Genomic DNA, 27,481 nt, shown 5'->3' with positions numbered 1-27,481 from the left:
TTCCTCTCTTATCACATCTTCTTTCCAGCCCCCAAGTCTAAAGACTTGCAGTTGCCTAACCAAATGCTCTACCGTAATCCACGCTAGGGTTATTCTGAAAAGGGGGAAAAAATAGTCCTCTTTTTCCTTGGTAAAGTCCACTTGTAGGGTGCTAAATTTAGCGCCGCCAATCAGAGGAACAGGTGGTCTGTGGCTGTAACCAAATGGACCCTTCTCCCGGGATGCTTCCAATGGGGAGCCAATCAGGAGTGGCAACACCTCAGTGATGTGGAGCTGTCAGCAAATCTGGGGGGTATATAAAGGAAAAGAACCATGTGAACACTCTTGAGCAGTCGTGCACTCCCAGCCTCGCCTCGGGTGTAGGGATTGCATAAAGCAAAACTACACTGTTTCGACCGTGTAGTTTTGTTTTTAGGTTTAGAGGCTCAACGATTCATGTCTGGGATTGTCTAAAAAACCAACTCTGGATAAGGACGTCGTTTCAGAAGGATCCCTGGGCTTAGCCCACCCTTTTTAGGCACTCTTGAGAAATCAGGTCAGTAGCGCTTTTTCTTTGATAGTCAATTACCTCTTTGGGGGAGTCTTTATTTCATGATATAGACTATATAGCCAATTTCAAAAGTGTGTGTGCTATGTAATTTGTTCATGGGGTACCATGTGCATCACTTAAATTTTGTTTCCTTGAATGTTCAATTGCATGTGAAAAGTTTTCCTGGGCAGTATGTTTTAGCATGTCAGCACACTTGAGCAATTTTAAGTTCTTAAATGGATTTCTTATTTTTAGAATGGAACTAGAAAATGGAATCAGGCATTAGAAATGTGTCCTCCAGCTACAGACTCCTTTATGTCTGTGCAAAGTGCTCAAGGTTATGTTACTCAGTGATAAACTGAGACGCACCAAGAATAGCTCTGATAAAATACATGTGGTATCAGCTAAGCACTGATGACTTTTTAAGGGAATCAACTGCTGAGGTATCAGTTGCAGGGCAGTGACAGAACACTTGTCTGCTGTCAATCATAGCCGGGGAGGTTATTTTGGGAGTGTGACATTTTGGATGCATACCTTTTAACCCTAATTATACAAAAGTCTCACAAGATCACATTCTCAATCAACAAAATTTGCTTACACAATAAGGTCTGAACTTTTTATATGAATAAAAAGAAAAACAAGCCAAGTTAATTGGCAAATATTTGAAAATTTCGAATAACTCAAGCTCCTGTTCTCTTAAAATATTCAGAAATAAGATGCATCATTAAGTGATAAATGCAAATATGCGATTTGTGAGAGCTGTTGTGTGGAAAAGAAATACAAATATTCTTTTAAAGGTCACTTTTCTTCTAAACGCTCCTTACAGATATCATTGACTTGTGTTTAAATTAGCTGATAATACCTGCGTGCTAAAACAGTGTAAAGCAGATCCATGTAAAAGGCAAAGGCTATTAAGAATGAAGTGAAACATTGGGAAACATAATCAAGCTGAAATAGTTTGTAGTCATGAAGAGTACATTAAAATAATGTGCTTTTGATACAAGTTACCCTATTTATGGTGAAGTCCAAAGGTCTTCAGCTACTATATGGATGTGCCAACCAAGAATATGCTTTACCAAGAGGATGATTATTCCATTTATAAGTCATAATTAAGGTACAGAATCTTCCTGTGAATTTTTACTGCTTCACAATTTTAATAAACAGAGACTCTCTGGACAAAACAGTAATGAAGTAATTGTCCATTGAGAATCTCCCTTTTCATCTTTGAACAATGAGATTCAGTTTGCAGAATTAAGTGTTTATGCACTAGAAAATTCCATCTAACTAGAACTGGAAGACAGAGTGCCAACTTCCCCTGTGCAAATGAACTGTGCTGTACTCTTCATATTCATTTCTGTGATGGGAAATATTTTATATTATAAAAACATGACAGGCAAGAAAAATAACCTTCAGCTACACAGTCAGATGCCAATGATAGTTTTTCACCTGCAACTTAGTATTTATTTAATCTATTTGGCATGTGGAGATCCACGGGACAAAAAGAAGGAAAAAAACAAGAAAGCAGCATATCAAAGGGAAAATACTGGATCTCCAGTTAGTGGAACTAGCTTCAACTTTCACCTCTCCCACTTAACTCCTTTTGTGACCTTGGGCAAGTCAGGCTTGGACTGGAGCTTGGCCCACTTAACAGAGCCAGTTGTTAAATTTTCAACATGAGCCTTTACACTTTGCTACAAATCAGGTCTTGATTTATGATTTTGAGATTTAAGAAAGATTTATTTAGATTTAAGAAAGTGATAGAGCAAATATTAATACGACAAATTAAGTCTACAAATGTGTCATATGTACATTTTTGGAGAGCCAGTTGTTAACCATTTACCAGCACACTCTTATCTTTGGGCCTCAGTTTTCTCATCTGTAAAATAATGGCATTAGAACAGGTGGTCTCTGAGATCCTTTCCAGTTTTAGGTTTATGGTCCTGTCATTGTAGTTGCTAGTCTTGAAGTCATGAAGACCTGGGTTCAAATTCTGCCTCCATAACTTACTGCATGACAATAGCCATGTGACCACATGCAAGGCACTTATCCTTTCTGAGTGAAGTATGACTCTTCATAAGCTGTTCTTAAGGCACTTTCAATTTTTTTTCTTCAAATAAGTCCATTATTCACCAGGACATATAACTATGCAGGGGAGAAAAAAGGGAAATTGGAAAATTCATTTTTCCCAAAATGTTGGGTTTTTTAAAAAAATAGAATCTTAAAACTGCCATATTAAGTCTAATCTTCCTACAACATCTACAGGCATTTCTATTACATGTTTATTATAGTGCTTCAATACAGGCAAAGTAAAGTAAAGAACTTGGGCATTTGAATAATTCAGGCCCTCCCAGAGGACTTGCCCCAGAGAGGCTGCATGACATCACAGTTGAGTAATTGAAAGCTTGTTGGACTTGCAATAAGAACATTAAGATTTCATCCCAACCTTGCCACTTATTAAGCTGGATCTGACCTCAGGAAAGCCATTTAATTTACTTAAGGCCTTAATTTCCTCATCTGTAAAATGGAGATAAGCAGTTCCAGCGATCCTATGAAAGAATGTATACTATATAACAACATGCTTTATTAGTGTAAAAGTTTGTACATGTAAGTTTTTATTTTCAAAACATTTCACTTACTAAGAGACAGTACTGTATGTACAGAGAGCCAGTCTCCAAATCAGGAAGATCTGAGTTCAAGTCCTGCTTCTGATAAATGCTGGCTGCATGATGCAGTGTCCTTCAGAACTCTAGTTAAAAAGATAAATTGCACAACAGGTGCAAACCTGCATTGGGAAAGGGTGTTTCCTCATTGGTAGTTCCCTAGAGGAATGAAATCATAAGCCCAGCTCAAATTTAAAAAACAATGAAAGGAATCAAGCAAACCATGAGCCAATAATCCATAATAATTGGTTCCACTTTTAAAAATTAATTTGAACAATCTAGAGACAATAAAAAAGAAATATTTGGGGAATGTATTTTAAAGAAAATCTAAATTCTTCAAATATTATGTCTCACAGAATTGCCCTTTCATTTAAACTTTGGCATTTCTGTCTTCATCAATAATTTTATCATAGAAGTCCTTCTACTTTCCATTTACCTACAGCTCCCACAAATTTAGTTTACCCATTTAGATTTAAAAGGACTTTTCCAGCAGCTTGGACAAAATTGAAATTCACTGTTTCACATAAATCTTCCTTGGATGCTCTATTTTGTATATAGAAATGTTGCCTCTTCCCCCTTTTCCCTGCATTTTCTTTTTTCTTTCTTTTTTTTCTGATTATGATTAATTTATTTGTTTTCAGTTAAATTCAGAATTAAAAATTAAAAAAAAAATTTTCATCTTTTACCAGTAGAGTGCGCTCCTGGGTCTTCTCTCTGGGCATACTGAGTTTGGCCCTCTCCCTAGAAGTCTGATTTAACCTTAGACTTCTGAGTAAACTAAAGTCCAATGCTCAAAGGAAAAGTCATATACCAGTTCACCAGTGAGCACAACAATGACCAAAGCAAAGGACTATCAGCTTAAAGTGAGAAGACACACCTGTGTGTGTGTGTGTGTGTGTGTGTGTGTGTGTGTGTGTGTGTGTTAGACCCTTTCAGCACTGTGGTGAAAGTATAGAGCCCTTCTCAGAACAGCTACATAAAATAAAACACATAGGATTACAGAAAAAAACCAATCCTGTTGGAATTAAGCTATCAAAATATATTTTAAAAAATAAAGACCAGGTCACTGACTCAAGTGACTGATTTTGACTTAGAGAAGTAGGTATCTTCCCTCCTGAGATAGGAATTCTAATTCTTTTTCTTCTCTCTTGCAGAGTGCCTAAAAAGATGGCGACTCAAGCCCCTACGTTCACACAGCCATTACAAAGTGTTGTGGCACTGGAGGGTAGTGCCGCAACCTTTGAGGCTCATATTAGTGGTAAGAAAACAATCATTTTTTATTCACTTCTTTTCTCTTTTTAGAATCTGTGATGAGTTATCCTTGCTGTTAGATGGAGAGTCAAGTTCAAATGTTCCTTTGATTTTTCTCGTTCATCCAACTTTGTGGAGGGGTCATTTTGAGGGTATAACCAATCATACCGTACTGACAAAATATGACACTCTAATGTCATTAAAATGTTTTATTCATATTTGGAACTCTATTAAGCATAACAATTAGCATAGACTTAAGACAATGTCAGAATTCAGCAGATGAACAGGGCTAAATCTGTTCCTTCTGTATTTTATTCAGCAGCCTAGACAGACTAGAAGGTCCTAAGCCCTTAGCCTAGTTTAACTACTGACTTGCTGTGTGACCACTTAACATCTCTGTGCCTCATTTTACTCAGTTAGAAAATGGATGTATCCCTGGACTTCCTTCAGAAGATGTATCAAAGATCAACTTAAACATTATTTTATTGATTCAATTTTTAATTAAGTCAAATTACCTTATTGAAATAAAGGCATAGAAAGTGTTTAAAAGTATGTCAGGAAATATTATATCCATTTTCATATGGCTCAGCTACTACTTTGTCTTATACCAAAAAGGTCTCATTAATTTTCTTAAGAGGAAAGAGGTTGGGAAGGATGAGATCCAATAATTTGTGTTGTTGTTTGGGTATGTATGACAACTTCATTGAAAAATAAGCGACATCATTGCAGTGGTTTTAATGATAAAATATGGGGAAAATCTGAAATACAAAAGTGCACACATCTGTTTTGAATTTGATCAAAAAATATGTTAATCATTTACTGAAGGAGAGAAATCATTTATTGAAGCAATTTTTTTGCATAATGAAGCTATAGGTATGCAGACATTAACTATTAATGTAAAAATGCAGTTTCTCTTAACCCCAAACTGAAATGCTGTTATTGTGATCTTCAGCCATGGATTTACTTTTACCTCTTCGTGTCAAATGAAGACTGCACAGCTCTCTTCCTTCCTGTCTGATCTGATTAGTATAGATTTGCTGTTGTTATATTTCCCATGTGCCTGGCTATTTTTGAGTTTCAAAAAAATACAGATAAAAGAATCATAGAATTATAATCTTTGGAGATGGAAGGGACCTTGGAAAAATATTGTCAAAATTCCAAGAGAATTCATTAGTTTAATAAACAAGGTTGCAATTAGGCCAAACTAATTTGTTGTTGTTCAGCCATGTCCAACTCTTTATGACCCTATTTGGGGTTTTCTTGGCAAATATATTGGAGTGGTTGGCCATTTCCTTCTCTGGCTCATTTTACAGATCAGGAACTGAGGCAAACAAGGCTAAAGGACTTGCCTAGGGTCACACAGCTAGTAAGGGTCTTGAGACTGGATGTGAACTCAGGTCTTCCTATCTCCAGGCCTAGCACTCTATCTGTTGTGCCACCTAACTGCCCACAGGCCAAACTCTTTAGTTAGAGTGGTCTTCAAACTTGTCACTTTAACTCTCTCTTGATGTTCCAAATGCCAAGTGTCATTCATTATTCTGCCCCTTCCCTGTCTGAAACTTCTCCCAATGAAACACCTCTGTACACTTTACCTCATCCCTTCTCTCTCTCTCTCTCATAGAAATTTATTCCACATGATCATTCTCTGATCTAAGCTAGCTATTCAATAAGCTAGTGAAATAAGTAGCAAGGTGTTTTACATATCTCTGAAAAAATATTTGCTTCTATCTACATGTACAGCCATCTTTGGTAATAAATGGTATTCTTATCCCAAACAAATGTATATTGCACAAATAATGCTGATTCTTATATTATCAAATTTATCAATTTTCATATAATAAAATTATATCTCTAACATCCAACAATTGGGTGTTTTAGCAATATACTTAATCTAAACAATAGAGTTGTAGGGTCCAAAATTAAGAGTTATTTTTCCAGATCGCATAAGAAAACTTTAAAATCTGAGATAGTCAATTCTGTTGACTAGAGTGATAGGTTGTCATGACAACCTTTAATTTTCTACTATGAAGAAATGATTGGCAGACATTTGGAGAAAGGAACTGGTAACTTCAAGATGGTAATGTTGATAAAGATCCATTGGTTGAGACACAGAATTGTGGTTTGATTCTCTCTTTTTTTCCCTGCCTTTGTGAACATACTTAGTGTCTATCATAGAGGATCAGGATGATTAAAGCAGATGACTGGATAAGGAGTCTAAATGGAAAAGTCTTTCAATGAATTATTTTCAGGATAGAGTGGTGGACTACTAGATCGAAATCAGGAGAGTTGGCTTCTAATCCTGCCTTTCTCATGAATTAAATTGGGACCTTGGACAAGATACTTCAGCTGAGTTTCAGTATTCTCATCTATAAATTCACATAATCCAAATATACATATATATCTATTATGTTATATATAATTATATATATATGTAACTATTAATATATGTGCATTTCTATACACATATATCTATCTGTAAAATAAAAGAAAGCACATGTGTGAAGTGTTTGGAAGTTCTCAGAAAATAAATATCTCATTTCAGAGTATAAGTTCTATTTTTGCTTCAAGGCTAGTACTTTTACATATTTATAATACACATGAGAAAACCTTTCTTCAAGTTCAAATGGAGATAATATAGAAATACTGGTGGGAAGCATTTCTTCCTTACAGGATACTTCATTTTCTACTTAGTAAAAGTTCCAGGAAACTCTTACTTACTGTATTATACAGTCTTATAAAAATGTGGCAGTACTTCTCTGAATGATGCATGCTTTTCCAATATTTCAAAATCATTTAATCCATTCTACATATTACCAGACCATCATGAATGCTCTGATAAGCTGTTATGGATTCACTGGGAAGCATGCCTTATTCTTAATTCAATGTATCTATAGTTTATCTCTTTCTTCCTTTTTCATTTTTATCATTTATGATAAAGACAAGAAGTAAGATTTATTTTTTTTGTTCTCTACCAGTTTTTTGTACCAACCTTAAACATAATTGCCTAATACGTTATTCCACAGTACACAAATGCCACGTAATTATTCTTCATTTTCTTTTGTATCTCTACTTAGGGACCAATCTCATTCTCCTCATGCATGATAAACTCCTGCTGACTTCCAAATAATGCATTTATTTGTCTTTCAAAGCTCTATAACTTCTGAATTGAGCAGAACACATATGGCTTCATTGGGAATTTTACTTGCCTGTGGAGTGATGGAATCTGGTTTTTAGGTAGCCTTTTGTTCTCTCACAGTATATGCCAAGAGGTTCTTAGAAAAACATCATGAAAGACATTCATTACCCATGAATAGGGAAAAAAGAAACCATTTAGTTGTCAACAATGGAAGGCTTGCTTATGTAAAGACAACAAAATAAAATTTTATTTGGTACCTTTGCCTCCCAAATTGCAGGTGAATAATCTGTTGCATGTCAAATGGATGACAGTATTTCTCCACCGTGATATGGTGGAAAGAGTGCTATAGTTGGAGTCAGAGAATATGGGTTCATATGCTTCTACCCCTGTGACCTTGCACAAGTCATTTCCCCTCTAAGGGACTCTTTTTCCTCATTTTACAAATGAGTCTGCCAACTCTGAAACTTCTGAGATCCAAAACTCATATACAGTTCCAATTTTGAATACATGTAAGCTAAAGGCTGTAGTGAGCTTGAATCTTACATGTAATTGCTATCATATGCTATCATGTCTTGTTCTTAGTTCCACAATTTATTCAGGATTTTAGAAACTCTCTACAGGATATAAAGATGATTATGAAACTAAAAATGTAAAGAACCTCTTATTTAGGACACACATGCCTTCTCAAATGCCTCCCCTCCAGATAGATCCACCATTGACGAATTGTAGGGGAGGGTGGAATAAGAGTCAGGATGAAGTAATTATCTTCTCAGCTGCTCTTGAGTCAGGTTTTCATGGGGAGGATTCAAATAGTTGACTTGAAAGGACTTCCCACAATGCCTTACTCATCATTATCCATTCAAATATCTGCCAAAGATTACATTCAGAAGTCAAATATTTGTTTGGAGATGAGTCTCCTCTTTAGGCTTGCTTATGTTGCCATTTGTTCTCCTTTCTTCATTAGTATGAATGATCCTGGACAAATGTTTTGGAGATTTCAGTTCAAGGCCTGAGTCATCACTAATTAGTCATTTGAACTTGGGCAAGGCATTTCATATTTCTAGGCCTCAGTTTCCTCATATGTAAAATAAGAAGGCTGGGATAGATTATGGTTAAAGTCTCTTCCTTTCCCAACTTCCAACTACTCTCAAATATTCTCTGAACTTTACCTTCCTCATCTGTAAAATGGAGTTGTAATGACTCTAATAACTGCCTCACCCACAAAGAGATCAAGTATCAATAATATATGTCAAGTACTTTGTTGACTATAAGGCACCACATAATAGTAGCTAGCATTTACACAAGCCTTTAAAGTTTAGTTTTGCCAATATAGTCATTTGATCTTAACAACCCCAAAAGGTAGCGGCTGTTATTGTCCCCATTTTACAGATGAGGAAATAGAGGTAGGCAGACAGTCATACAACTAGAAAGTATCTGAGGTCAATTTTGACCTCAGGTCTTGTGGTCCCCAGGTCCAGTACTCTATCCACTATACCACCTAGCTGTTCTAGTGTCATAGACACTATGGTGAGAGAGTGTTTTTCCCCTCCACTGAGGGATAAGCAAGAGAAAATGACCTCCAGGTGAAATATGGGAAGGAGGATTAGTTTAGCTGTATGAGCATTTGTCCTCATAAGGTTGTTAAATCATCAAAGGAACTATGAAGGATAGATGTAGAATTGTCACGGCCCATTAATCAACAAGCATTTATTACATGTCATCATGAGTCAGGCACTGTGCTAGCTGTTAGAAATACAGAAACATAAATGAAATTGTTCCTGCCCTCAAGGAGCATGAGGGGGGAAGAGAAAAATACAATGTTTTTAGGGGAGAGGCATTAGCAGTTGGGATAAATCAAGAAAGGCTTTAGGTAGAAGATCTGGCTTGAGCAGAGCTCTGAAGAAAAGAGAGGATTCTAAGAGGAAGAGGTGAGGAGATGGTACTAGACATGGAGGGCAAAGATTTGGAGATGGGAGGTCTCCATGTCCCATGTCACGCATGAGGAACAGCAAGAAGGCTAGTTGCTCTTCCCATCTGCCATGCTTTCCACCTTATCAACTGGAGTACATATTCTGAGAGAGCAAGGACATGACTTTTAGGATATCACAACTCTGCACATAGAAAGAACTCATTAAATATTTGTTGAACTGAGTTAAGTTAAACTTGAATGATATTCTGCAGAATATTCCAGTAAAGAATATTGAAATAGTACAGTTTAATTTAAGTATTCAGACAATTATCAGCCCTATCAATATACAAAAAAATCATATCACCATAAATAGCATTTGTAAAAACTATAGACATCTAATATTGTGATGTACTGGAGGATTTTAAATGCTTCCTTCCACAATCTTTGTGTTTAATTTTTGTGAGTCTTGAAAATGCAGAGTGTGAGTTCTTTATTTTATTTCTTTACTTATTTTGAAGTGTAGTAGAAAGAGAAACTAAGGAGTAGTGGATGCTAATGCAAGTTTTCTAGTAATTCTGTGGCCTTGGATAAATCACTTTAACTTCTAGGCCTCAGTTTTCTCATCTGTAGAATAAAAATTCTTTTTAGCCCTAAAATTCTATGAGTCTATGGTTCTTCTTGTGGACACAGCTTTAAAGAAATATATACCACTATATACTTCCTGTCTTATTTAAAAATGAAACCTGAGTGAGGCATGTAAAAATATATGGAGTTAGGAGATGAAATACCAAATGTGTAGATATGAACAGGTCAGGATGAGAGGGGCAGTTCATAAAGAGGAGTAGAAGGAAAAACAGCTAGAAGGGTAGGTGGGCACCAGATTATGGAGGTCCTTATGCATTAGGCTAAGGAAATTTGTATTTTGAGCAGGAGAGTGGCATGGTCAGACTTATACCTTAGGAAGATAATTTTGACAGTTACATGATGGATGGACTTGGGATAGGAGATAATGGAAGTAGACAGATTAGCTAAAAGACTATTATATGTGGAAATATATTTTACACAACTTCATGTATATAATAGGTATTATATTTCTTGCCTTCTCAATGGGTGGGGGAGAGGTAGAGAGACAGAGAGATGTTGGAACTGACAATAAAAGTTTTTAAAAGAAGACTCATAGGAATCTAGGTCAGAGACAACAAAGGCTTGAAGAAGTTGGTGACTGGATAAGTGGGAAGAATAAGTGAGATGTTAGAGATGTTTTAGACACAGCACTTATAAGACTTAATAACTGATTGGATGGGGGCAATATTTGAGGAAAGAGGGCAAGGTGACTCTAAGATTATGGACCTAGGTAATACTTTCCACAGAAATAGGCAGGTTTGGAGGCCAGGTAGATTAAAAAAAAAAATGATTAAGAGTTCTTGTTCTTGGAGATTTCCAGAGAAGATTTCTTTGATTATCATAATTTCTTTTAAATTATTGGATATCATTTGCTCTCTTGGAGCATATATATGTATTTTTCCCCATCTACATCTGTAGCACAAGCAAGATGTTCACACAGCAGCCATGAATATCCCGGCACAATTCTGAATCGTGAAATACAATGACTCTCCACATGGAAGACAGAACCAAAACATGGATCCAGACACCAGAAAGCCAAATTCATCATAGCAACAAAGACCCCCCACAATAGTAACAAAGAGATCCATGCATAATAACAATGCAGGGTGCACCACCAGCCCCAAACCTTCTCTCTCTTAGGCTTCTACAAACCAACTCCCTTAAACAAATCACAAAAGGCTCCCTTATCCCAGCTCTGACTGCTAACTTCCTCTCAACTCAGCTCTAGCTCCACCTCTTCCTGTTCCACACTTCCTGCTCCATCCCTTCCTGTTCCATGTGACTTGACTCATGTGACTCAGGCTTCCATGTGACTTAAGCAGGTCACATGGGCCTATTAAGGATGGGAAAGATCTTCCCTTTAAGAAGCAAAATTATATTACCAGTAAGCAAAAATGCATTATTAATACAACATCTTCTTGTACTGATGTCTCTCCCCTTTATTCCATGCTCAGTGAGGTTTGGGAAAAGCCCATTAGCATTCTTAATGTAATCACTTCAGGTGCCAGTGTAGAAAATCAGAATGGAGGGGGAAGAAAAGCACCTTCTAGGAATAGGTGTTCCAATTTCCAAGAAAGAAAGGAATAGTTTACTTAAAAGCATCCCTACAAATAAGTCATGGTGTTGATCTAGTAAATGGAGAACAAATTAGACCAGGTCCCCTTACATCTCTCTATTGGCATCTCTCCCCAGGCTGTTCAGGTAGATAAAGCATTTATTAAGCATCTGTTATCTTCTTGGCATTGTGTGATGAAGATACTAATAGGAGAAAGCAATATAGCCCCTCCCTTCAACGAATTTGCATTTAAGTAGGGGGAAATAAAGAACAAAAGGGAGTCAGGGAGCTAAAAATGGGAGAAGGAAATCCCCTGTGGTGCCATGGCAAGAGAGATGGAACCCAGAAAGGTAAGGCCAAAGATGGCCTCTCAAAGTCCAAGACAAAGCCCATTCTCTGGTGGAAAGAGAGTGGAGATAATAGTCTCAGTGGAGTTGAGTGCAGATGCAGACTGGAGATGTCCAGGATGCCCAGTGGAGTTCAGGGGCAAAGACCAAAGTACTTGACCAAAAATTAGAGCTGTTTCTACAGGTGGGTAGATTAGGTACTTGTGGCCACCTTGTAGTTGTTATTGTGGTCCATGTTTGTTATTAAAATTCAAATTCTCCTTGAATTTAAACAATTATTGCCCATGCTTTTCATTTGTATGTTAAAGAAAAATAGAGGTTTCTCCTCACTTCATCAATTCACTGACAAATTCACTGGTTCTTCGCATTATGAATTCCTGGCCTGATTTTAAGCATTTCTATGAATCTGTAGGAGAAAATGCACTGCACTGGCCTGGGGGTCAGGAAATGTGGATTCTGTTTCTAGGCTGCCATTAACTTCTTATAAGACCTTGGAGCAAGTCACTTAACCCCAGGACCTCAGGATTCTCATTTATGAAAATTGAGAGAGGAGAGATGTTGTATTAGATAAGCTTTCAAATTATATGCTACTAATATTTACCTTTTCCTCTTCCCAGAAAAAATAGTTCATTTCTCTTAATGGACTGGAAACCATAGGTTGTTGTTTAGAATGGTTTTTTTATGGTTTATCCTGCTGTCAGTGTATCTTCAGCTCCATGAATTGCCTTACATATTGTGAGCCTCTTATGGCTAACAAGGAGCAGAAACTTTGTGTTTTTAGACAAGACTTCAAAATCATTGGAAACCACTGCGTAGGACAGAGAATGACAAAAATTCTTTCTGTGTTTTCCCCAAAGAGTGATGCTGAACTGTCCTTCTGCGTCTTCTCTCCTCTCCAGGTTTTCCAGTTCCTGAGGTGAGCTGGTTTAGGGATGGCCAGGTTCTTTCCGCTGCGTCACTGCCCGGCGTGCAGATCTCTTTTAGCGATGGCCGCGCTAAATTGACGATCCCCGCTGTGACAAAAGGCAACAGTGGAAGATATTCCCTGCGAGCCACCAATGGATCTGGACAAGCGACTAGTACTGCTGAACTCCTTGTTACAGGTAGGGAGAGATCCCAGACCCCAGCCTTCACAACAGCATTGCCATCCCTTCTCATCAGAGTGCTGCAAGGGCAAGGACTTGAGCCAGATGGAATGCATTATACAGTGTAGGGGAAATGCATCAATTCAAAAAGTGATACAATAATCAATTTGGATAGGTTAAAAATAGTTTGTTTTTGGTAAATTATAATGCATAGACATGGCATAATTAGTCTTCCAGACAAGAAGACCTAGGCTGAAGTCCCACCTGTGACACATCAAGTATTTATTAAGAGCCTACTATGTGCTAGGCTCTAAGGGTATAAATACAAAGACCCAGCCCTTGAAGAATCTGCATTTAAAGAAATGTAGGAATGTATGCTGTCTTGGTGACCCTGGAAAGCCCTCAGTGCTCTCCACAGTTCCTGAGGGAGCTTTCCTTACCTGGCAAGTCCCTCTACCAATGAAATCACAAGTGCTATCCAGATCCCCATTAACACAAAAGCTCCTGGCCTTGGAAACAGACACATTATATTGTGGCTGCCCCATACGTATTTGTGAATAATATAAATGCATCTTGACTCTTGGACCTAAATTATTAAATACTTATGCCACAGTGTAAGCAGAAAAAAAAAATTGATTTAATTTATTTTTTATCAGTCATAGGAATAAGACTTCTATAAAGCATTCACACATTTTACACATTTTTTTGTATGTATTAGCTTAAAAGAATATAGTATAAAAGACTTTGGAAAAGTTAAAATGCACCATACAGATGTGAGCTATCATGCTATTCAGGCAGGGTGTCCCAAAAGTCTCAGTGCAACTCCAAGCTATTAAAGCTACATTAAGTTTTTAATGTATGTGTATCCACATTTGTATACACACATATATGCAGGATTTCCCAAAAGTCTCCATGTAGTTTTAAGCTATTAAGGTTTATTAAAGTTGTTAACTCCTGTTTTTTCTTTCAAGTCATTTCAAAATTTTTCTCATCTGTGCTCAGAATAAATCACAATATTTTAACTTCATCTAATCTGACTAGCTGAAAAATATTCCCTTTCCTAGTATGCCTTCAGGGTAGCTAGTTGGCATAGTGGATAGAGTGCTGGCCCTGGAGTGAGGAAGACATCTTTGTGAGTTCAAATCTGTCCTCAGACACTTACTAACTCTGTGATCCTGGGCAAGTCACTTAACCCTGTTTGCCTCAGTTTCCTGATCTGTAAAATGAGCAGGAGAAAGAAATGGCAAACCACTCCAGTATCTTTGCCAAGAAAAGCCCAAGCAGGGTCATGAAGAGTGGAACATAACTGAAAATGATTGAATAACTGCAGCAGCACACTATTAATAAAAAAGAAAAATATTACAATTTAGACTGAGAATTTAAAAGCAGTAAACATTTGCATTACTTGAAGAGATATAGAATAATCAAATGGAAGATGCCACAAATAGATATATTTTTACACTGAACCTAATTTAAAAGTAATATTTAAATATTTAATCAAACAAAAGTAAAGAGAAGCAATGTGATAGAAGGCTGGCCTCAAAGTCAAGACTTGGATTCATATGCCTCTGACTCTGCTTGGCTGGATGGCTCTGGTCAAGTCACTTATTCTCTCCCGGCTCTCCCTCGGCTTTAAGACTATAAATTGAAGAGATGGTACTGAAACTGCATTGGTAAAGGGAGATTCCTTACCTGGGAGTTACCAATACCAATGAAGTTGCAGATTGAGTTCCAGTCTCTATTTAAGTAAAACACAAGCATATCTAAAACAGCAACATCAAAGTGATATTTTTTTTCCCAAAGATATCTTCTGGAAAACACCTTTTAAAGTAACTTAAACCAAAACATATCAAGTTGCATTCAAATGTTCATACTAGTGCTAGAAGTGAGTGTAGAAAAGTAGGCTCCAGAAAACTCCATTCGAAGAAATCTTATAAAATCAATATGGCAGTATTGAACGATCCAGACCAAGAAGCCCCAGAGTGAGATTTCTGTGCTTCCTAGAACAATCTTTGCTGTCATGTGCCATCTACATTGGATTCAAGTACAGTGTAAAGAATGATTAAATCAGCAATTCATGTACAAGTTTGGAGAGAGCACATTCTTAAATAATAGTTAACAAAAATAACAGCTAGGTTTATTAAGCCTTTACTATGTTCTAGGCACTGTGCTAAGTGTTTTACAGATATTTTCTCATTTGATCCTCATAAAAACCCTGGGAGGTAGGTACTATTTTGATCCCCATTTTGCAGGTGAGGAAACTGGGGCAAACAGAGATCATGTGACTTGCTAGTAAGCATCTGAGATTTGAAGTTAAGCCTTCCTGTTGCTTTATCCATTTCCCCACCTGGCTGCCTCTCGATGGCTGCTTCTGCAGTTAGTGTCTTGAGACATGGCTGTTGGGAATTGGTAGGGCTGATTTCAGTTTCCCTTTCTTGTCCAAATTGTAGCAGAAACAGCGCCCCCCAACTTCATACAAAGACTACAGAGCATGACCGTGAGACAAGGAAGCCAAGTCCGCCTGGATGTTAGAGTGACTGGAATCCCTACACCTGTGGTGAAGTTCTATCGGGACGGAGCAGAAATCCAAAGCTCCTTTGATTTTCAGATTTCACAAGAAGGCAACCTCTACAGCTTATTAATTGCAGAAGCTTATCCTGAAGACTCTGGAACCTATTCAGTAAATGCTACGAATAGTGTTGGAAGAGCTACTTCAACTGCAGAATTACTGGTTCAAGGTAACAAATTTGAGGTCCCATACCTGAACCCTCTGTGATTTCCTCTTTATGTCTCCATGTTCATGTGTTCTCCATGTTGCTGATCATGACTGGCAATAAGAACAGAAAGGAAGAGGAGCAAAGAATAAGATTCAGTTGCTTAAGAAGGTTCAAAACCAATGACAGTGGTTTGTGGAGGACAATTTAGAGATGCTATTGGATAAGACAATACTACAAATTGTACTAGTGCAGACTAATAAAATAAAAGATAGAGGAGGTCCATGGCTCAGAGGAGATCTATGAAATCATCACTAGGTAGAAATTCTAACCTCCAAAGAAAAGTCCCTGGGATATAGGTGTGCCAGAATTGGCAGCTGTGGAAGTAATTTGGGAGTGGGAGGACTGGGCACCAGTACAAGTGAAAAGGAAATTCAGAGGCAGCCATTTGAATTCTTAAGTCAGTCTCATCTTGTTTAGACAACTGATGGACTTATTTTAGAGACTGAGTTGTTTTTAATAGTTCTTTGTGCAGTCTTGTATAACAAATATGTTTTCAGTTTACCGACCTAATTAATATTTATGTGAAATACAAGCCTTTCCACATTTTTCATCTATTTAAACATAGATTTGGATTGATTTTGCTTGTAGCCAGGATTTATGCACTTCCTAAAATAGGCTGCGCTGTTGTTCATCCTTCTAAATGTTTGCCTTCTTCTTCCTATAGGTGAAGATGTGATACCCGCTAAAAAGACAAAAACAATTGTTTCGACTGCTCAGATTTCCCAAACAAGACAAACTCGAATTGAAAAGGTATTGTTCCCCATCCTCTTGTCCATTCTTCAGTAATTCAGTTTGCTGGTCTAATCTGTGGTCTTCTTCCTCCTCCTCCTCATTATTATCACTGTTATCTTTTATAGAAAATTGAAGCCCACTTTGATGCCAGATCAATTGCGTCTGTTGAAATGGTCATAGATGGTGCCACCGGACAACAGCTGCCCCACAAAACACCTCCAAGGATACCTCCTAAGCCTAAGTCAAGATCGCCAACTCCACCGTCCATTGCTGCAAAAGCTCAACTGAGCCGCCAGCAGTCTCCATCCCCGATTAGACAGTCACCATCTCCCGTTAGACATGTGCGGGCACCAACCCCATCTCCTGTCAGGTAAAGGAAGCCTTGTTAACTGCACTGGTTCTGCTGGATGAGGCTATTCCTGATAAATTATCAAAGAAATGATGGCAAAAACAACTGAAAATGTAGTACATGGTGGGGAAAAATAATGACATAACTAACATTTTTCACACTTGGAACATTCTTCACAAAATGTACACGAGGCAAGTTTCACAAAATTCCCCAGGGCAAGTAGCAGGAAAAGCCTTCTCAAGTGAACTTTTTAAGAAAAATCCAGTTCAGAAGGAGAGAGACTCATGGAAACTGATCCACGTGGGTGACACCTCAGAACATATGGAGATAGAGCATTTCTGGCTAGTAGGGGGGAAGGAAAGCAGTCCATGTGGGATATTCTAGCAGGGAAGACAAAACACACACACACACACACACACACACACAATCTATTGGCTTCCTATATAAATCAATTATTCTTGCTAAGCAGGAGTTAAACTCATTAACTTTTTTTGAAGGAATGTGTTACTTGTACTCTAAATTTTGGTGCTGTAGGAAAAAACCCAGGTTGTGTCCTAGTTACAGCTCTGGAGAAACTATATATTGGGTGAACCAAAGAGTTATTGGCCAACTTTTCTCTAGTTTAAATTACTCAATGTTTGTTTTTATCTAGACCTGTGATTTCATCACTGTATCTACCAATTCAGATAGTCAACTCTCTTGCAACTTATAACCTTAGAAAGTTGCCTGTGAACAACGACACTGTGTGACTTGCTCGGTTAGCACTGCCAATGTGTGACAGAAATATCCCTAGAGCTAGGTTGTCTTGCCTTCAAATGCCAGCCTTCTCTCCTCTAAACTGTGCTGTCTCTGTTGTTTGCATTTGGAAATAACACTAGCCCCTCAGTGTGTAACCTGCAAATCATGTGGTCAATCACTCAGCTCCTCCATTTTCTCATATGAAAAGTGACAGATTTAGCTTAGATGATCTTTAAGGTTCTTAACAGTTCTAATGTCCTACATTTCTTCCAAATATTCCATTGGTTCATTTGGTGGAACTTTTTTAAAGGGTGGAAATTCCTTACCTTCAGAAATTTGTTATGGAAGCTGGTACAAATAGCAAACTTCTCCATTATCCTTTCCAAGAAAATCCCAAATGGGGTCATGAAGAATCTGACACAAGTGAAAACAACTGAACAGCATGACCATAGACATAAACTCTATGTGAGGAGTCATGGAGTAGAGGATGGAGATCTGAACACAAAATCAAGAAGGCTTAGGTTCAAATCCTCCTTTAACCTTTCCAGTAAGTAACCCTGAGGAAGAGATTTAAACCTTAAATTAAAGCCTCAGGCAGCTCTTCAAAACTGTAAATATTTTTTTTAATGAGGGAGTTCCCCTATCAAATGAAATTTCAGGTCTTGTCCCCATCCTTATCTCTGTAAATAGTAAATATGGAATTGAAGCTAATGGGTCTAGGTAATTTGACTAGTTTTCAAAGATTCTGTAAAACTATAAAATGTAGAATAAAAAGATTAAATATTTCTTGATAGGTTTTTAAATTGTAAAGGAGGAAAATGATAAAAATTTTACCTGGCAATAGAGGTTTGTGGGAAATGAATGCGGCTGTTTCTTCTTTTCTTTTTTTGACATTATCTTCTATGCCACCTTTCATATGAAATAGAAAATTCAGAAAGGAAAGCAAAGCTGAAAACTTATAACAGGAGCTAAACTGGTAAAACCCTTCCCTGAGATGTCCTCCCTCTCCTAGTCCCATCTTAGAGCCCAGAGGAAGTTCTGTCTGGTTTGCCAGACAATAGGCAGGATGTCATTGGGATGCTTCTTTGGAAACTCAAACTCAAATTCATTCTCATTTTCACATGAAATTCTAGTTGAATCTCATCCTGACTCCAAGTTTGTCCATCATCAAATTATAGTCCTAATAGCGCACAATTTCCTGGCTGTCAGAACACAATGAGTATTGAGGTACACTGATCCCCACGATCATTTGGACCAAGACTTGGAGTTCCTAAGTGGACACTCACATTATTTGCCAATAATTTTCTATTCAAACTTGAGTCAGAAAATGTGCCAATTTAGAAGAAGAAAAGTGGTCACCCAGGAATTGAAAGGTCTGTTTAGTTTCATTATGTTTTTGTTTTCAGAGAAAGGCAAACATATTGCATTGACTAAGACCCACAGTATCCAGCTGTGACTGGGGATTTTTTATTGTAGCTACAAAAATGAGCATTTCTCTCTAACGAATTAAATTACATTGATTTTCACAGTTATTGGCTCACCTGAAGCCTGTACCTAATCACTTGTGTGAGGATGGGGATGTGGGGGTGGAATTTGATTGGAGAACTTTCGCTGTGTTGTTCTGGTTTTTAATATTTTTTTCTGAGTCAGTCTACTTTGACCCAATACACCAGGAGCACTGAATCAAAGGTCACATCATTGAAATGCCCATCCTTGATCATTCTAGAGCTGGTAGGGACCTTATAGGTCATCCAGTTTAACCCCTTCATTTTACAGATAAGGAAATTGGGACCCAAGAAAGTAATATAACTGCCCAAGGTCACATGGAGAATAAGAGGAGAGTTTGTATTTGAATCCAGATTCTTTGGTTCTAAATCTAGCACTTGTACCACTGCCCTTTGTTGTGGTGGTGGCTTTTCTTTTTTCTTTTTTTTTTTTTTAACATGCAACCATTTGTAAAGCAGAGATTTGTTTCCTCTAAGTTTCTCTTAAGTTTGATTACAACTTCATTTATTAAAAAAAAATTGATTTTCCACAGAAGAGCCCTTTTAAAGACAAAGCAATTAAGTATCTCCCCCACTTAACTGCAATAAATGCTGCAACTTATTGTTAATTTCCATTTTAATTTAGTACCAAAGAGCAACTGTACCTTGAGCACTAATTGGAATAAAATAGCTGTTGTATTTATGAGCAGTTTAAGTTAAATACTCTATGCTGGGATTGGTAGCGGCCAGCATAAATTTATAAACATTTTTCTCTACTTAGATTTTGCAATGGGCTAGGATAACAAGACAATACTGCCACCTGGAGTGTCAGTTACAGTAAAGCCTCAATCAGATCAGAATTCAATAAATTATTAAAAATCATTTACTATCTGGAAGCTGGTTAGGGAATCACCCCCAGACTATAGTTCCAAATTGGTAAGAAACACCGATGGCTGTAGAAATATATCGCCAATGAATCCCACAATCCATCCTCTTAGTTAGACTCCTAGGCCCTCAGGAACTCTGGTTTACATTCCAGTTCATTATGTAGGGCGACAACTTAATTAAAACTATAGTTTATGACAACACTAAAGATGTAACCAAGAAATATGGAAGCCTTAGGTTCTGTACTAACCCTTTTTCATAGTAATTTAGAAGACTGTTTTTAAAAAGGCTAGAATACAGTAAGGTTAGAGAGGGCAGTAAAGTAAATTCAGCTAAAACTAAGAAGGACTGACAATAAGGGACAATAAATGAACAGTAAGAGTTGTATAGTACATCAATGGTTATCCCATCAATGAATTAAGAGACCAAGGGGGAAAAGGGGGAGAGAAAGAAAGGGGGGGGGGAAGAAAGACAGAGGAAGAGAGAGAAAGACAGACACACACACACACACACACACACACACACACACACATACACACACACACACACAGAGTAGAAGTAGGTTCCAGACCTACTTCTATTTGCCCCTGGACAAGTAAACTGACAATGCTATAGGTAACTCTTTGAGATTATAAATTACAACAAAGGTGTCCACCTGTGTTGACCAAAGGGATCTCCTCATCTGGGAGTTCCCTAAATCAATCAATCATAGATTCAGCCCCTTAATAACATAATATAATATATACATATATTTGCACACATATTTAATTTTTTGACATTTGATTTACATGTGCACTGTCATTTGACAGGATTTTGAGGGAAGCATCCTCAACCATCTTTATTTGCCTGTCATGAGGGAAGGTGAGGGAAGAGGAAAGATGCTCAAATGTTCTAAAATATGGGACAAATTCTTCCATGGGGCTTGATATATTTCTCTTGTGACGCTACATCACAGATAAAAAAGATTTACTAAGATATGAAACATTATTTTGAATCATTATTTTTGGTCTATAGGATAATTGAAATGAGTTAATGAGACATTTTAAAAGATACAGATCAAAGCAGCTGCAGATCTTCCTCCCAGAAATCAAACCCTATGATCTGTATGGGAAGATTTTATGAGTTGGCATATAGTGATGCCGTCTACCTTTTTGTTCACCAGATCTGTGTCTCCAGCTGGAAGGATTTCCACATCACCCATCAGACCTGTGAAGTCCCCCTTACTGATGCGGAAGGCACAGACCACAGTGGCTACTGGTCCTGAGGTACCACCCCCTTGGAAACAAGAGGGCTATGTAGCTACCTCCGAATCACAAATGAGAGAAACCACAGTAACAAGTTCAACACAGATTAGAACTGAAGAAAGATGGGAAGGAAAATATGGCATCCAAGAGCAAGTGACCATCAGTGGAGCTGCTGGGGCTGAAGTCAGTGCTGCGTCCACCACTTCTACAAGTGCAGCTTTTGCTGCTGGAGTTGTAGCCACTGGTGCTAAAGAGGTAAGGAAAGAGTTTAAGGTAGAACAAGTTTCTTTTGCGGGTTAGTCATTGATCTTGGATCACTCTGAACGTTAGTACTAGAATCTGTTATTTAGGCTGAAGAAGTTGGGGGTTAGAGGTCATCAGTCATATAAAGATGCATTTGTCTTTTAAAATGGATGCGAATAATGAAAGACTTAATGTGGCTCAACCTTGATAGGAGCATTAATTAATTGTGAGCATAAATTCTTGAAAGTGGTCACTGTTAAAGTGGAATGTTTTGATTTCTTGAGTCAACAAGTAGCATCGGAGTACTTGGATGCTCTCTTACATGCATCTTTCTCTTGTCCATTTCTGTTTGTTGTGTCTTGGTCTTTGCCACCTAAGAAAATAATATCTTCTGGTGTCCCTCCCTTAGGTGAGACAAGAAACTGACAAAAGTGCAGCTGTTGCAACCGTTGTTGCCGCAGTTGATATGGCAAGAGTGAGAGAACCAGTAACAAGTGCTGTAGAACAGACTGCAATGAGGACAACCAAGACTGCAGTGCAAGTACAACCTGTTCAAGAGCAGGTACATGAGATGAGACTTGTTGGCTGCCTTTTCTTTGAATATCACCAAGTCCTTTGCCTTACATTAGACAAAACATGATGATTTGGCCCTTCCAAGGTTATACTAGAACTATACTATTTCAGCAGGAGACCCCTTCAATAAATCTTTATTGGATTGATGAATGAATATAGACTAATTTTGTTAAAAAATTATCTCTTTTGTTTGTATATCATCTTCATTTTCTAATCTATCTCTCCCTTCTTTTCCCACCAAAGAGCCATCCTTTATAACAAAAAGTACAAAAAAAAAAGAGAAAAAAATTCAATGATGCTAACCAGTACATTAACCAGTACATCATCCAATTCCAACATTATATTCATTGTTTCTCATGCATAGCCCTTCCCTCTGAAAAGAAGGGAGGCTGGTACATTTCCATGTTTCTCCTTAGGAACCAAGCTTGGTCACTATATTTAATGCAGATCCATTCTAAGAGAATTCCTTATTCCCCTTTAAATAATTCTTAAACAACTGTTTGAAAGATCCAAGCAGGGCCCCCACATGGAAGTTTGGGTGATAATGAGATACAGGCATCTAGAAAAGGTGCCGACCAGAAATCCCGCTAAAAAGAAAGGTCCTGGCAGGTACCAGGGTCAGGAAAGTAAAAGGTCGACAAGAAGAGAAAAGAGATTTGGGGAGATTTAGTGAATGTATTTCAAAATGGGAAGGAGTTCATGGAAGTTAACTAAGGCAAGAAAGAAGGGATAGGCAGATCCTGTGAGTCAAATCCAAGATGCCCACCAAGAAAAAAAGGGCCAGTAGGCAGCATAGTTCTAAGCAGATATGGTTCAGAGCCGTGGGGAAGTTAGAGAACTAGCCAGAACAGTACAAGTCTAAAGTCTTTTGATTGCCAAAACCATTATTCTCAGACAAAAGCTATTTTCATGCAATCTGTTTATACTACTGATGTGTGGAGGTACATAGATGCTGATAATAGTCTGAAGGAAGTCTTGCTTTCAGCAAGCCTACAGTTGAATCTTGCCTCTAACTGAGACAGAACAGGACCTCTAACTGAGGTAGGAACAGGTAGGATAGCGTTCCTCCATGGGATTATCTCTCAAAGCATATGCTGATGTGGGGACTCTATGTGTTTTGGATTAATCCAAGTAGGAGGACACAGTAGCCATGAGATCATGGGCATTAGCTAGTCTAGGAGACTCAACCTTAGTGGCCTGGCATCATGAGAATTTTCCTGACTTACTTTGTATTGTTATTTGAAGGTAGATTTCTTTCTATCAGTACAGAATAAGTTTTGCATAGTTCTCACAACAGTTCTCATTCTCTGCCCTTTTTTATATTCTCTAATTGCGTTTGCAAGGTTGTTGTTGAACTATGTAGTCTGAGGCCACAAACCACATGTCATACATGCTAACTTGCTCTGGCCCACCGAACACTTGAACCTTGGCCCCAAATCTGGAATTATTCCAGATTCTTACTAAATGAACTATATCTCAAAAACTGAGGCATTGGAGGCCATGTAGTCCAACTATACCTAAACAAGAATTTCCCTGAGTGATTTTCCTACCATTGCTTGAGGACTTCTAATACAGGAGAACCAGTCAGCTCATCCAGTTTTAGATAGATCTAATTGTTAGGAAGATTTTTTTGACCTCAAGGCTAAATTAGCCTGTCTGCATCTTCCCATTGTTTGTAAGTCTCTAGAAAGTCGTCTAATTCATTCTTTTGCAATAAATGAAGTCTTGAAGACAGTCACCATCATGGAATTTAAAAACTTGAAGCCATCAGGAATAATCTAATCCCAGCTCTTCATTTATTTGACAGAGTAGGAAGCTAAAATTTAGGCAGGAGACCTACTGCCTTGGGCAGTTTTCTACTCCAAGTTAACAGAAGAACTAGATCAGGAATCTGAGCACTTTGTCTTGAAATTACCCTAGCTTCCTAGTAGATATTAACTGAAACTTGCTTAGTAGGCCAACATTAATCCTACAAGTTCAGAATCATTCGTCTTATCATTTGGTTGCTATTAGACTTAAAAACCTCTCTAAGTTTTCTTCCTCCCTCCCTTATCTCTCAGCTGTTTCTTGCATCTTGTAATAATTCTGATTTTTAGTATGATATATGATAGAGAATTTTTAGATGAAAGATAAATTAAAGAATTACTTTCCTTTGTTCTCTATGAAAATCAGACAAGAAAAGAAGCAAAGACTGCTACAACCAAGGTAGTAGTTGCTACTGATAAAGCCAAGGAACAGGAATTAAAATTGAAAACCAGAGAAGAAATTACTACCAAGAAAGAACAAATACAGATAACTCAAGAAAAGGTGAATATCATGATTTTTATATGAGAATTACATTGCTAATGCATGTTTATCGGTGTCATATTTTGTTGCCAAATTGAAAAAAAAATTCTAATTAGACTGAGGGCAAAGACTATCTTTCATTTCTTTTTGTATTCCCAGTATTTAGCCTTGTTACTTGGCACACAGTGGTTGTTTTTCAGTTGTGTCTGACTCTCCGTGATCCCATTTTTTTTGGCAAAGATAATGGAGTGATTTGCCATTTCCTTCTCCAGCTCATTTTACAGATAAGAAAACTGAGGAAAACAGGGTTAAATTACTTGCCCAAAATTACTTAAATTACTCACACAGCTAGGAAGTGTCTGAGACTAGATTTGGACTCACAAGGATGAGTCTTCCTGACTCCAGGCCTGGAGTATGGTAACTGGGTCCAACTCACTGGAAAAATTCTGTGTGAATTTAAATAATGCAACTACTTTGGAGGATTCATTATTTGTACTAATCAGGACTTATATGAATACCATGTTCTGTTATATAATGATAACTGGTATGGAAAATACAAAACCTTCAAAAAATTAAGTATTTTTATTTTTCCAAAGCACTGACTCAGTACTGGATACTACTTTCTTTATCCAAGCATAGCTGTCTTAGGACATTAAGAATAGAAATGCCAGAAGTATATTAACCCGTATTACATGTTACTTTAATTCAATGTACAGGCCTTTCTGCATCTGGCCTCCTTTCCCATATTGCTGTTTAATAAAAATCACGTTATTTTTATTTAAGAAAAAGAGAAAATAAGATCTTTTTTATCATTAAAAACAGATGAGAAAAGAAACAGAAAAAGCCTTTGTACCGAAGGTAGTGATTACTGCTGCTAAAGCTAAAGAACAAGAAACTAAAACTGCTGAAGGAGTAAGACAGCAACAAGTACAAGTAACTCAAGAAATGGTAAGTCTGGTTCTCCAAAAATTCTAGTTCGTGAGCAAACACCACATCCTTCCAACAAATAGAATAGTGTCAAGCACAACGTCAATGCTGGTGTCACCATCCTCACTATAGTTACTACACTTGTCCTCTTGCTACAGCCTCCCAAGGCTGTTGGAACGGTCAAATGAGTCAATCTATGTAAAGCGCTTTATAAGTACTAAAGTGACAATAGTATGGGTATTTTATCCTCTATTTCCTGACTGTGTCCCTTGTCACCTATGTTATTATCTGTTCTCAGCATTGGTTCTGTGTTTCTCTTCTTAATACCAGACCTCAGATTGATTTTAAATAGGTTCCAAGAGTTATGGACACCTAACTAAATTCTGCTGTTTCCTTCTTGTCTAAGTCAATGGAAGACTTTGTTTTCAGCAAAAGTCCACCCACCAAAAGAAACTGTGGCTGTCATTTTCCTACTGATGGACAAGTAATTTGAAGTTTCTATTATGGCTGTAACCACTACTCAGGAGCCCAAATCTGCATGGCATCCAGAGAGCTAGGAGTTGATAACACTAGCACAACCTACCCCATAGGGCTGTTGTTAGTTAAAAGTGCTACATAAACGTGGTTTTAAAAGAGTCCTAAAAACCCAGGGCATTCCTATTAAGCTGAAGCTTTCTCACTAGAAATTACAATCTGATCCAACCTAGCTCAGGCTTTGGGAAGGGAAAAGAGAAGGGACTGTTGAGTTTTGTTCCCTCTGTCCTCTACTTGTTCACTTTTTTTTTCTTATTCTGTACTGGCATCATGCCATTTTATCTGGGACACATGAACTTCAACTTTTGATTTCACTCAAATAATCAGATGAGGAAGGAGGCCGAGAGCACTGCAATAGCTATGGTGGTAGCTGCCTCTGACACACTCGAAGAACAAGAAACAGTGCTGAGTGCTAGAGAAGAGCTTGTCACAATACAAGAACAAATGCACATATCTCATGGAGAGGTGAATACTACTACATCCACAGATGTGAAATTCATGGTGGCATGATTCTATATACAAACTTTTTACATGTTCATCACCTGTCTTCATCATTACTTCCTCCCCACCCCCCCAATCAGAAACTTTCTAAGTCACATTTTTCTCTCTGCTCATCTTCATGGCCATTTTCCATTTCTAAACATCACCAAGATTTCATTTTGAGTGATTACTAACACTTTATCACAAGTTGAATTTTTAAAATCTTCCTATTGAAGTAGATGACATCCAAGACTGTAAGAAATAAAAGGTCAAAGATATTTCTTATTGTCATTCTGTTGGAATAATTCCATAGAATAAAAACCAGTCTTTATAAAATTTATGGAGTTGCATTTTAAAATCTTGTAAAAAATTCTGAGTCTTACCTGAGACATTGTAGATTTCATTGGATCCATAAGCTTTCAATAGATATGCCACTGCATGTATTGTGGATGATTCAAGCAATTTTGCTGCAGTGAGGTCCTATTGAAATGCTCCCACAGAGATGTCCTTGAATAGGAAGAAATTTCATCATCTTTTCCTTAATCTTTCACTCTTTCTTCTTATAATGCTTTTATCATAGGCCATGTGGAATTTAACTCTTTCCCTATTCCCCCTCTTTTTTACTTTAATGTTTAGATGAGAAAAGAAACTAGGAAAACAGTGGTACCTAAAGTCATAGTTGCCACTCCTAAAGTCAAAGAACAAGAAACAATATCAAGAACTAGAGAAGAAATTGCTACTAAGCAGGAACAATTACGTAAAACTCAAGAAAAGGTGAATACAGACATTCTGAATGTGAAATTAACTCCTACAACTTACTCTTCTAGCAAACCTATTCTTTCCTCAAAAATCTAAGAATTAATCTGTATTTCCTTTTTGAAACCAAAACTAAAATGGTTTAAAAATTTGAATAGCTACCATTACTTTCCCTGCATATTTGATTTTCATTCATTAACCTGCTTACCCTTCTTTCTTTCATCAATATCTTTAGCCATTTGCATGAAGGCTAAGATTTTTTAATACAATTTAAAATCTGTTTTTATACATCACAGTGAGAAGGTCTTATTTACTTACAGTTAATATGTTAAGTATTATGATTCTCAATAACTATGATAATTTTCTACCTTTATAAG

The 27,481-nt window shown here is 37.4% G+C and overlaps 1 protein-coding gene across 50 annotated transcripts in view; it reads left to right on the top strand.

The window, feature by feature from the left end:
* The first annotated feature begins 317 nt into the window (after positions 1-317).
* Positions 318-27,481, top strand: part of TTN (titin) — a 325,993-nt gene continuing 298,829 nt past the window's right edge. For 48 of the 50 annotated variants that reach the window (XM_072612461.1, XM_072612505.1, XM_072612506.1 and 45 more), the window contains exons 1-12: positions 318-535; positions 4,344-4,447; positions 12,911-13,114; positions 15,547-15,834; positions 16,538-16,623; positions 16,731-16,975; positions 21,224-21,560; positions 21,958-22,110; positions 24,294-24,428; positions 25,230-25,355; positions 26,196-26,333; positions 26,985-27,122. In XM_072612461.1, coding sequence (XP_072468562.1) covers positions 4,357-4,447; positions 12,911-13,114; positions 15,547-15,834; positions 16,538-16,623; positions 16,731-16,975; positions 21,224-21,560; positions 21,958-22,110; positions 24,294-24,428; positions 25,230-25,355; positions 26,196-26,333; positions 26,985-27,122 — 1,941 coding nt within the window. In that variant the 5' untranslated portion in view covers positions 318-535; positions 4,344-4,356. The remainder of the gene's footprint in view (positions 536-4,343; positions 4,448-12,910; positions 13,115-15,546; positions 15,835-16,537; positions 16,624-16,730; positions 16,976-21,223; positions 21,561-21,957; positions 22,111-24,293; positions 24,429-25,229; positions 25,356-26,195; positions 26,334-26,984; positions 27,123-27,481) is intronic. The other 2 variants (XM_072612462.1, XM_072612482.1) reach the window with 2 other exon arrangements.

Source organism: Notamacropus eugenii, chromosome 5 (assembly GCF_028372415.1).
Source record: "Notamacropus eugenii isolate mMacEug1 chromosome 5, mMacEug1.pri_v2, whole genome shotgun sequence".
NCBI lineage: Eukaryota > Metazoa > Chordata > Mammalia > Diprotodontia > Macropodidae > Notamacropus > Notamacropus eugenii.
The sequence above is the reverse complement of the archived record's forward strand: the minus strand, read 5'-3'. Positions and strand labels throughout refer to the sequence as shown.